Source organism: Ruditapes philippinarum, unplaced genomic scaffold (assembly GCF_026571515.1).
Source record: "Ruditapes philippinarum isolate M1 unplaced genomic scaffold, ASM2657151v2 ctg531_1_1_1_1, whole genome shotgun sequence".
NCBI classification, from domain to species: domain Eukaryota; kingdom Metazoa; phylum Mollusca; class Bivalvia; order Venerida; family Veneridae; genus Ruditapes; species Ruditapes philippinarum.
In genome coordinates, this window is record NW_026852123.1 from 789,950 (window position 1) to 802,382 (window position 12,433).

The 12,433-nt window shown below is 30.0% G+C and overlaps 1 protein-coding gene across 1 annotated transcript in view; it reads left to right on the forward strand.

Moving 5' to 3' along the window:
* LOC132749996 (muscle calcium channel subunit alpha-1-like) overlaps positions 1–11,186 on the forward strand; it is a 122,525-nt gene extending 111,339 nt beyond the window's left edge. Inside the window, 2 exon segments of the mRNA XM_060739949.1 lie at positions 310–588; positions 4,836–11,186. Of these exon segments, the coding sequence (XP_060595932.1) occupies positions 310–588; positions 4,836–4,880 (324 nt within the window). The 3' untranslated portion in view covers positions 4,881–11,186.
* Positions 11,187–12,433: the final 1,247 nt, after the last annotated feature.

Sequence of the window (12,433 nt, forward strand, 5' to 3'; positions counted from 1 at the left end):
ATGGAATATCTTCTAACCAGGTTGAATGTAATTTTGTCCAAATCGAACTTTCACAGAACTATTCAATAAGTGTCTGGCAAATGTTGTTAGGGTTTTGTGATTTGATCAATTTTGGCAGAGTTATGGCTCTTTTTATTGTTGTTTTATGTTATGTTAGTAATAATACTGGCAGAAAACCTAGTTTTATGATAAATGTCCACCTTGACTCTTCAGATATTATTTCATTATTTTATTAAAGTTATCAAAGTACAATATTGACCTTTACTTGGTTAGTATTTGGCCTAATATGTATATTTTGTTTGTTTATAGGTGATACATAGCGAAGGTTTAGGCCATTTGGTAAATGTTCAAGCACTGAAGCGTGAAATAGCAGAAGCAGGGGACATGACGCAGGAGCAGTTAGAGATGGCTGCCCGACGTCTGCTACATGAGCATCGGTCTGGCAGCTTACAGGGACCTTATTACGAACATTTGGGCGGATATCGGGCCCACGAAATGAAAGACTATAACCAGTATTCTGCTCAGGATGACGTTCGACATAGGCCCGGTTATCACGAAGACACTGACAAAAGAGACAGTTCTAAAATGGTATATGTCACAACCTTATAGCATTGGCTTTACGTCCCTATACAGGCTGTGCATGCTTCAATCTGTGTGATTCTATCGTAACTGTGTGGAGTTTTTAACAAATGACAGTGTATACCTGCGTGTTAAAAAACTAACCGTACAGTGTTTTTATTACTAACAGTCTTTCAAAACAAAGGGGGGGAAACAAAAGCCCTGTGATGTATGGGTGGGCAATGGGAGATTATTAACTGTATACATAGATCTTTTTTGCTGTTTTATTACATTGTCATAGCATTATTATACTAACATTTTTTTCTGTGTCAGATGTTCTACTTTTATTATACATGGGGTAAAATCTATTTCTCACATTTTGTACATCTATATTGGATGTAGAAACATGCACCTTACTTTTTTCGCATTTTATTTTTTCTTCTTCTCACCATAAAATGTATAACAACATGTATATAATTAGGTTATCTGATATGCATAAGAGTCAATTTCTGGACATTTGTCTTTTTACAAGCATTCTTTAGGGGAAGAGGGGGGTCGGATACCTTATACATGTATTCAAGGTAGTTGGAATAATAAGACAGTATATACAAGAAATTAATGGGGGAAAATTACGGTTCTAGAAAAATACAAATGATAAATGAAGAATCTAAAAATCTTTCAAACTTGTAATTACCGGTATCGTTTTGGACATTGAACAAAAAATTGATAAAATTTAATTTTTGGAACCATTCTGAAAATATGCCATCTGATTAGCTGATTCATTGTTGGGGCTTGAAATTTGACCAATGGCTGATGAGAATATTTAGACTGGTCTTCTCATTCAGTTTTGAAATCTTGTACAATATTTTTCACTAAAGTGCTGTAGGCTTTGAGGGGATTATTTTTGACAGATGAGCAATTAATAATGTTTATAATATATTTATTTGGCAATTTGTAATGAAAATTTGTGATTTCATTTATACAAATTGAACATCTTGGGGTTTTGTCAATATTTGGCATAAAACATTAAGACTCCATGGCTCAGCATTTGAGGCATATCAAGTTAAAACTATGTGGTCATTTTAATAAGTAAATCTATGATCAATTATGTTCACTATTAACATAAACATAGAACTGAACTACCATAAACAAATGTGCATTGATAACATGTATCATTTAACATTGTGTTCACATGCCTTAACATCCGGTATGCTAGAAACACAGATTCTTTCATCTGAGTTACAAAGATTTGGAATAATTTTTCCAGACCTGCCATATGATTTATTTGTTAATTATCCATGCTGAGAATGAAAGTGATAAACCTTTTTCACCAGTATAGAACCAGACTGACCTACACATCTGTGCAGTCTGATCAATATCTTTACTTTTGGCTGGCTGACTTCATAATTTCACCTTGAAATCCCCAAAAATTGATAATGGGCATTTCCAACTATTAAAGTCTTAAGAAATTTACGCATTTCTTCAATGTTTGACATCTCACTTTACTGGAAATTTGGTTTCGAATATTAGAAGTTGTTTTCAAAAAATGTTTTTCATTTGAATAGGTTTGAATTTAAATCTTAGTCACTCGATGAAAAGATCTGTGTATTGGATAGCCTTTATATTAAAAATACCGTATTTGTCCTAATATAAAATGCCTCAGGTTTTTTTAATATATAAAACGTGATATGCACCTCACCTTGCCTTAATAAATAAAAAATTATCAGTGCAACATAACTTTTATTGATCTACTCTAGGACTTTTATTTTGCGCTAAACAACAAAAGATTACCATAATTGGTCCATTTGATGAAAAGTGGTTCTCAAAAATCACCCGGTTGGTGTTTTGCATGGCTCTTGTTGGCTTATTTTAGAATAAATACGGTATTATGGTTTTTCAACGTACCACTAATGTAACTTGTTCATGGAGTCGCAACACTCATGCATTGAGCCTTGATTCCCTCTTTTATATAGCCTAGAGTATAGTTGAATGTATGACAATTCAGTAGAAACTTTTTTCATGGCTTTTGCATTATTTTTTTACCATGTGTTTTTCTATGAAATTTGTACAGTTCGTCTCTCATTGTTTCTCAAAAGTTGACAGTTTTTTTCTTTCGTTATATTTTTTTCTTGTGAAATCAATTTTTATCAGATTTACTCAAATAACTTGCATTTCTAAAAAGTTTGATGTTTTATACTGTTGTTTTTCTTTTTGTACATATATATATTCAGTGTTACTATATTTAGACAACCATGTTGACATGGTTGCTATGACGACAACATGTAATGTTGTTTCCATAGTGACAATCCAGCTGGTCTGGTGCCTAGTGTAAATAAACAAAACAAAACATACATTTTTTTTTTGTACATAGATTAAAGCACAATGTTGAAAAAATGTTTTTATTCTGACTCGATAGAGGATTGCTGTTTTGATGCAATGTTTTGACATGTATCATGAACCCCATACTTTATATTTCTGATCTAATACCCGTCATGCATGTACACAGAAGGTGTTTGTTCATAAATTTTTATAAACATTTTCAATGTAGTCACTTCGACCTGTTCGCACATGAAAGAAAATTGGTAAAAATATTGTATTAGAATGACCAATTAGTAATAAATAATATTCTTTATAAGAAACCTTGTTAGTTACTAATTAGGCGAATGTATTCATATTTTTATCTTACCTGTTTATAATTTAAATTAAAAGTACCGGTACTACTAGCTTTGTACATTGGTGTATTAGTTAATGTTCAACTCGGTTTTTCTTTTTTTTCAACATGATTGTTATCGGACCTTTTTTTTTTAACCAAAGAATTTCCAACAAGCACCTTCTTTATGTTTGTTCTTATTATAAAGTTGTGAATAAGGGAATGTGAAATAGCTTGACCTCTAACTTTTGTCTTATTCTATTATTATTCTTCGGAACCTAATCAACCGTATAATGATGTAAGTCAAAAGTTTTCTCAGACCATTTTTTATAAACTGTACGGTAATAAATTCCTTTTGTCGTTACAGTAAGTTTTTTTCTATATTTGACATGCCGATTTTACTTAAGATTTCAATTTATACTGCATAATATTCTGATATATCGTAAAATTTCCGTCACACGTTTTTAAACTTCTAAACTGCTGGAACCAAAAGTGATTTGCCTTTGCCACCATTATACTGTCAATTCGGCCTGCACATCCTGAAATTTCAAAATGGATTGTTTCAAATTCAAAGGAGGGCAAGTCCATTACACAAACTCAGCAGGTTAAGGTTTAAAATATGTTCAAAGGACTCAAATTAAAAAAATGATGTTTTGTTGATTTTTCAAAGAGACGAAATCTCTCGTTTCGTTTTCTGAACTCTACTGTTCTGGCATTTTATTTGAAAGTCATCTGATTGATTTTGGAAGAAAGCATACACGCACAAAAACAACAGCCGGCTGTTTTGATTACATAGAAAATTTACCAATAAGATCTTTTAGTTATTTACTTCTTAAATGCTGGCATTTTCAATTTCTATTTTACATTACAGGTATATGTAAAAGATCTGAAGCAATGTTTTCTCTTTTTTGTTATTTTTTAAGCACGAAATGAATTTTGTGGATCATATTATAAAAACAATTTTTTGTATATGTATTAGGCATTTAACAAATTTTCATTCCACCCTTGTATACACGTACCTTTTGTAGTTGATAATACTTAACACTATACTATTTAACACTGTATACTAACACAGTATTATATGATAATATTTGCTGGTAAATATTTCAAAATACAAGTACATGTATTATCTCAAATTAAAAATTTCTTGTTTCGTAAACTGAAAAATGAACAATTTTATTAAAAATTTGTGCTTAAATTTGTCATTTTGCAACTGTAATTAATCCTATTTCAGTTAATGTAAATTTTTGAAGCAGTTGTTATAGCAATATTACATCAATTTTAATGGTGGATAAAGGAAAACTTGTGAAACTACATGAAAATATTTGTTACAAATTAAAACTATGTTGAAGTTAACTCGTTTGATATTTTGTCAATTAATTACATAAATTTGGCCTATAATTTTATTATATTCATTTTCAAGGCAGTGATATAAATTTGGCTGACTTGTCTGTGTTTGTTATACATGGCAATTATTTCATCATCGTAAGATATCATGTGACAAAATGTGCAGGCTTTTTTGCTTTATAATAGATGAATTACCTTGCTTTATTAAATGAAAAACACTTTCTTTGATCGTATGTTTTGAAGAATTTTGTAACTGTGAAATGTGAAACATACATTTTAGGCCTATCGTAAGAGTGAACCAGCTTATCACCAAGGTAACGCTTGAGAAAAGGAAACATGAAAACCCTGTTAACCATTCCACGAAGTTTTGACTGCGTGCACAGTCGACGTCGTCGTAACGCTGAAGTATTTTGTGCTGGACTAGTAGACAACCTCTAATCCTGGAGTTAAAGTGCGGAGATGTCCGTTGGCACACGTGACCTTGTTAGTTTTTCACATGCACGGAAAATTCTGCGCAGGCGATCGTAAGAAAAGTTGACAGCTGGATATGAGAGTCAACGGTCGTAACAATGTGATATTAGTGTCTATTACCCGATATCAGGACGTTAAATATTCAGTACAAATTGAAGTGTTATCATTTAGTTTTGATATCTGAATGAAATGTATTAGAAAATATTAGAAGAAAAAAACAAACTAAAGAGCTGACATCAAATTATATTTTAACATAGTTTTTAAAAGTTGTTTTGTTAAAGGATTTTTTTCTTTTCCATTCATTCCCATTGTACAAAGTATATGAAGTGTATGAATCACTGTCCCCATCTCTCCCCCTACCTCCCTCTCCAGTCCAATTGTTGGCCATTACATCATCGTACGTGTTCGACCTAATTTTCCAATTACAGAGTACTAATTTCCAAGTTTTTTTTTTTTTTTTTTAAATTCTATGATTCCAGTTACTTTGAAATAATTGCAATTGCTTTTTTCCCAAGTTACATTTAATTGATAATTTGCAAGATATATGGAAATAATTGCTTATTTCCAAGAACTATGTAAATGTTTGTTAATTTCCAAAGTCATGAAATATTTGCTAATTTTCAAAAATAATACGGAAATTATTTCCAATTTCATAGTTCCGTTCCAGTTAAGTAATGATTACTTTTATGAGATATATTCCCAGTTTCATTATGTCAGTTTCTTATTTCCCAGTTTCATCAAAATAATTATATATTATTGCTAATCTCCAAAAAATGTTGAAATTATAATTGATTTTTATAATTTCCCTGGTGCAAGGAAATAATTGCTAATTTCATAGTTATATTTGAAACTTTCCTATATTTCCAGTTACATTGGAATGATTGCTTTCAGGTCATTGGCGCTTTAAAAGCAAGAAAATAGGTGTTGCAAGTTATGTTTTTTTTGTTTTGTTTCTTTTTTATCTTCTGTCAAGTGATTGTTTTGGAAGGGGGTGGAAGGTATTATTGTTTGTCTTTTTTTCTCTCTGAGGCTCCAGAATTATTTTAATAAAAACCCTTAGCTGTCGTATCCATGCAGTCTCAACAGGCTGTTGGTAGCTGAATTTTTGTATTTGAAAAAAATCTTTAAATAGACTGTTCCAAAATCCAAATTCAAAGAATTGCAATTTTTTTTTCACAAATTCAGCAGGTACATGTATATGGGTTCAAAAGACAGGCCCATGACCTAAATCTTACTGTAAGTAAAATATTTAAAAAGTTGGCCTGTAGATTTTTTGTCCAAGCATCTGCGGATAATACAAGTAATTAGAAATATGTACAGTTAACTTCAGCTCTTTTTGATTTAATATCTAAAATTTGTTACATTTTGTTTAAAAAAAAACAACAACAACAATGAAATATGTTTATATATATCAGCACTTAGATTTATGAATACTTCTTTATAGAATTGTTCTAGATAGAAATCTTTGAAATTTTAAAAGAAAATGTATCTGTACAGCGTAAACAAGAGCACTGTTTTTTTGTTTTTGCACTTATTTTTTTGAAAAAATATATATTGTTTAGTTATTTTCTTTCAGTTTAAGCCTGCTTAAAGCAGAGTCAGTTATGTGTTAAAACACTGTTATTTTATATTATTTTTAAGACATTTTGGTGTTTATTTAGTTCTCATGAATGTCTGTTGTTGTTGTTAATGTCATGCATTACATTACATTACAATCATTTCTCATGCATATTCATGAGGTAAAGTACTGACGCAGTTAGGTAAAGTGGTACATGCATACCGGTATCCATGTTTCAGAAAGTAAAAAAAAAAAAATAGAAATAGAAATGTGACATATCATTGACATCATAGATTTTAATTTTTAATTGATAACAGCTATAAGGTATGATATTTTTACTAAAGTTTGTATTATTATTTATATTAAATCAGCCAAAATGTGTAAAAAGACATAGAAATACACTTGATATACTCCTGGCAACAAAAATGAATTATATAATGGCAAAAGTGATGGCATTTTTACCAATGACATCCATGAGTAATATATTGCCATTTGTAAATTTATGACGTCATTTGTTCCTATGGAAACAAAGATGACTTCATCCATACATAAAGAGACCTGGCTGTATACATGTATGATACTCTTATATTTCTAGTATAGTACATTCTGACATCATTTTTTGTAAGAAAAGCAACACCTATGACATCATAAATCTCCATAGCAACTTTGTATGACATCATCGATTTCCATGGAAATGCATCATTATTGTTCTCATTGTTACTGGTATTTGAGTGATTTATACCATTTTTACCCATATAGTGATATATTATATTGTATTAAAGTTTATTTGTATAGATGGGTTGATGATATTTATTTACCAAGCTTCTTTCTTCAAGTGTTAGAAATTTCTCAGATTTCTATAGGTACGTTTTTATTTTATTTGTTTACTATGTATGAAAATTTATAGGAAGTTTTGAAATGAATTCTAAGGTTTGTATTACAATACTGTATGAGGTGAGAATTGTCTCAGTGTAGATTGAAAATTTGCTTTTGAGGTAATGTCTAAAATGGGATTATCTGACATTGTGGCTCTGAAATTTGGGGTTATATTTTCAAGTTAGTGACATGGATGCTTTTTGTTTTTAAAACAAATCTAACCCTCATTGAATCAGTATAAATTATAATTAACCTGTTCTGGTTTGAAGTTGAAATGGTTTATTGTTAGTGCAAAGAGATTTAAGTAGCAAACTCATAAAAATTAATCAGTTGACAGGATAGATTCTTGTCAAGACCAGGTGAATTTTGTAAATTTGTAGGCTAGCCTGTTTCTATATTGGCGGCATAGGAAAAGTCATTGCTGCTGTTGCTAGCTGTCAAGAAAGTTACTGTCACCCTTTACCTGCTAGAACTTAAATGATTTACCTTTGTCACTAGTATAGAGCCAGGCCAGCCTTCATTTTTGTGCAATCTGACCAAGTTCTATCCATTCAATTTTTGTATTTTCACTTCTTTGTGATTGAAATCCCGTAGAATTTGAATGGATTGTTCCATGTTTCAAAGCTGGGCAAATCCATTTCATAAATTTAGAAGGTTTAGGAATAGGTTTGAATTTTACCAAGAGAAAAATATGTGGTTAATACCAGTGGGGCGATTCTTACCTCATGTGATTTCTTGCAAACTTTGATTTTTTTTGATTTTTTTTTCAAAATAGATTGCCTATTGACAGATTATTGTTATGATGATATTGACTTGTTTTGGTGATAAATTTATATATAATATATGGACACTCCTAGCATTAGAAACTTCACTTTTAAATTAATATAGAAATATTTTACGTAGAAATTTTGTATTTAAGACATGTTTTATTGCTGATTAGAAGACTTCTGTATTTAGAATCTCAATTGATGATTTAAACATACTGATCTCATAGCATTATAAATATGATATTTTTTCATTCTGTATTTTCATTAAAGGGGCATGCTTTTTTCTGTTTATATTGTACATGTAGTACACAATGATGACAATATTTGAGAGAAAGAAAATATTATGCACAATTTAGAACTTTTTAAAATTTGAAAACTAGTTTTAACCAGTAAATGAATGGTTACCTTAAAAATGTACAAGGACATTTATCTGATATTATTTTTTTATCAGTGAACAAAAAACAGCTGGGTATGTCCCTTTAACTGGTACAGCTAATGCTTTAGGTATGATATTTTTACTGTATTTGAAAGATTTGCTGAAGTAGTTTACCCTAGATTGATGAAGAAAATTGGTGTAAGCTTTAAATAAACATCCTTTTATATTTTAAGTATGCATTAAAATGCAAGATTTAGAATTAATATATACATGTTATTTGCCAAAATGTTAATTGTACTATATCAGATAGTTGTTTTATATCTTAATAGTTGCATGTGAATGACATCATATTGATTATAATCAATTAATTTATTGATTAATTAATTAAATTGATTAATTTGATTTAATTAGTTGATAAGTTATAGTTAAACTTCAACTACAGAAAGTCCATACATTTTCCTGGCATAAGACTTCATGACAATGAGGAAGGAAATGAGACATGAATATTTGTAAAGAATTTTTATAATATTGGAAATTTCTTCCTTTTTTTAGTGGCAATTTTTTATCTTAGATTTATATTAAAATGAAATCAACAATGAAAATTGTCCCTCATAATAGTTAATGAATTACTGTTATCTAATACTGTCATTTATTTCGAGATCTAAAATTGGGATACAGTTCAACCTGTACAAAGCAACACCCTTTTAAAGACAAATATTTTGGTTGTTGCTTGGGGAATTTGCTTTAGAGAGGTTAAATTTAAAGCAAATTCTTACTTTGGGAAAGCAATTATTATACTATTGTTGTAAAGAAGTTGTTGGTTTATAGAGGGTCACTCTGTAGATGTTGCACCGTACAAATTTTGGATTTTTAAATTTATTGATGGTTTTTAGGTGATTTTTCAATATACTAACTTCATCATGATGTGATTCTTAAAGGTTGTGCAAGAAATTCAACTTAAAGGTAGCTTTTCAATTTTGATACAAAAAATGTGGTTTATAATATTCTATTTATATCCCATTTTCATGGATTGTTAAGGAAAAAAATTAGATTTTATTGCATTGTTTTTGTCAACTTTAAAAGTTGAAATGTTTCTTCTTTATATATTGAGACGTATACATAGATTTTGGTTGTGAAAATTATGTAAAGTTTTAAGGTGATTTAACAGAATGGTTCATATCTTTCTTTTTGCTTTAACTTTTCCTTAGATTTTATCTTTTATAGATTTGTATTTATTGAAATGTACATACATCAGGAAAAAAAAAACAATATTGTAATAATTAAGAAATTAAAAAAAAGTGTACTGCTTTTCAAAAATTGAAAATCTACCTTTACAGTTTGTTGTTTTCTTGGATATGAATGTTGTGTTTTTGTTCTGAAGTTAGATTTGTACAGAAAGAAGTTTTTGCAAAATGCTCAAGGTTTTACTTTAGATTTTTGCAGTCAGTAAAATGCATGTTATTTTATATGATTGGTGATGATAGCTAATAAAGAGTAGTACCAGTATTTTAACTGGTACCCACGAATTGTTGTGGTACACGTTTTTTAAACAGATAATGTAAATACTTGTTTTGTATTTCTCTATAGTTTATTCTCTAAAGTTTTTTTCTATTGTGATTAAGAAAACTTAAAAAATTGTGAAACATTGCCTTTCTTCTCAATTTTGACAATAATAAAGGGAGATAATAAAAAAATTTGACAGATATAGAAATTTTGCATTAATTACTTCCCTTTTTGGAAAGTATTAATAATGTTTTGGTGACAAATGAAAAGCGGTTTTTGAGAAAATTTTCGTCGTGAATGATTTTTGAAAATATTATTTGGATTTAAAAAGCATGTTTGATATGTAGTGAAAACTCCTTTAAAATATTTTTAACTTGATTCTTTTTTAAAATGTGAATATTGATGGTTACACACTTGTTTGTATTGTAAGAGGGATATTTAGAGAAACAACATCAAAATATTTTTTGTGAGAATCATTTATATAATTATGATGGACAACAAAATCAAAAGTTTATAGTCTTTGTTTTTTGTAGGTGTGCCTGAATTTCATTTAGAAATTTAAAAAAGTAACAAGTCAGTACCATTTGTATACATGTAGATTGATGTTCATTTATATAGGCAGAAAAATGTTTCAAATTCTATTTATTTTGTAAAATGGAGTCAGACGACACTCTGAAATGACGACATTTATATACGGGCATTAGACCTCATAATACCAACGTATTTGGCTATTTTTGACATGTATATAAGTTTGTGAATAATTCCATCTTTCAAGATTACATTATGAGTTATATGATAATGATTTTTATTATCCTTTTAGAAAATTGTTTAGAGGAAACGCATCCCTCACACAAATTTCTTGGAATATTTGCCTAAACTTCCTGTTGAAATGCATCATGGGAGAGGAGAGTCTATATTTAGAAATACATTATTTCCCCCCAGTTCATCTTTATATGAGCATAATTCTACAAGTTTATATAACAGTATGAGAAGAGAAGATTATTATTGTATTATATTATGTATTTCAACATTTTTCAAGGATTGTTAAACAGAGATGTGCAATAAAACATATTCCCCAGATCACTGTGTTTGTTCTTTTTTCAGTTAATGAAATGTTAAATATTTTAGATTTTTTTATACCCACGCCGCACCCCACCCATGTACTTGTCTTGTAAGGGGAGTTTACCGGAAGCAGTTTATTGGTCTGTTCGTTTTTCCAGTTTTGTTTGTCTTGGAATTAAGGTTACAAAAAATTCAGAGTCTTGTCTCAAATCACAGGATTTTCATTGGTCAAAGTACATTCTGCTGTAGTTTCTGACAAATCTCGAGTTTGAGCATAGAGAATTTCTTTATTACTTCGGACCCAAGACACAATAAAGGTATCAACTTAAAACTTTAAAGGTGGGCATAGTTGGATATACATCTTGTTGTTGAGAACAACATTGCCCAAAAACCATAACTCTGTTTTAATTATTGCCCTATGAATTTATTCATATATATTTTTTTTCCTAGGGCATAATCAGTTTTAGAAATGACGTCATGAATGTGCAATGCTAAGAATCATAACTTGTTACAGCCCCTTGGCTTTGTAATTTTTTATATTTGATTATTGTACCAATGCATTACTCAAACAATATTGAATCAGACTTTTATTACAGATCTGTGATTGAATTGATTAGAAGTGACACAATTTTAGGAAATTTTTATCCACAAGTCGAGACTCATCACTCACATTTGTACTTTGACATGCTAACGCCCCTTTTTATGCCCCCGTCATGACATTCGCAGAAGACATTATAGTGTTTTCCCTGTCCGTGTGTGAGTGCGTCTGTTCGAAAACCTTGTCCGGTCCTTAACTCTGTTATACATCAAGGGAATTTGAAATGACTTGGCACAAATGTGTAGCATGAGGAGACAGTGTGTAATGTGCAAAGCATAGACCCTTAGTTCCAAGGCCAAGGTCACACTAAGAGGTCAAATGTCAGCAGTAAGAAAATATTGCCTGTCATGCATGTCTTGTAAAAACCTATTGCACTTTTAGTTTTCTTGTTTTATGCTCCAGTACAAACTAAATTGAGAAATATGTTTGTCAACCTAACATTAAGGCCTTATTAATATCGACAGCCATCGTATGTTTTTCGGCGTCTTTTCATATATAGCAGGGCATCCGTGTCTTAAGACACATTTCTACTTTGCTAAAAATATGAGATATTGTGATGTGTTAATGTTTGTCATTGTCGTTATCCACAATATTTATGACTGTCTTCGTTTCAGTCTTCATCATTTCATAAATATTTCAAAATATGTACTGGCTGAAAGATATTTTA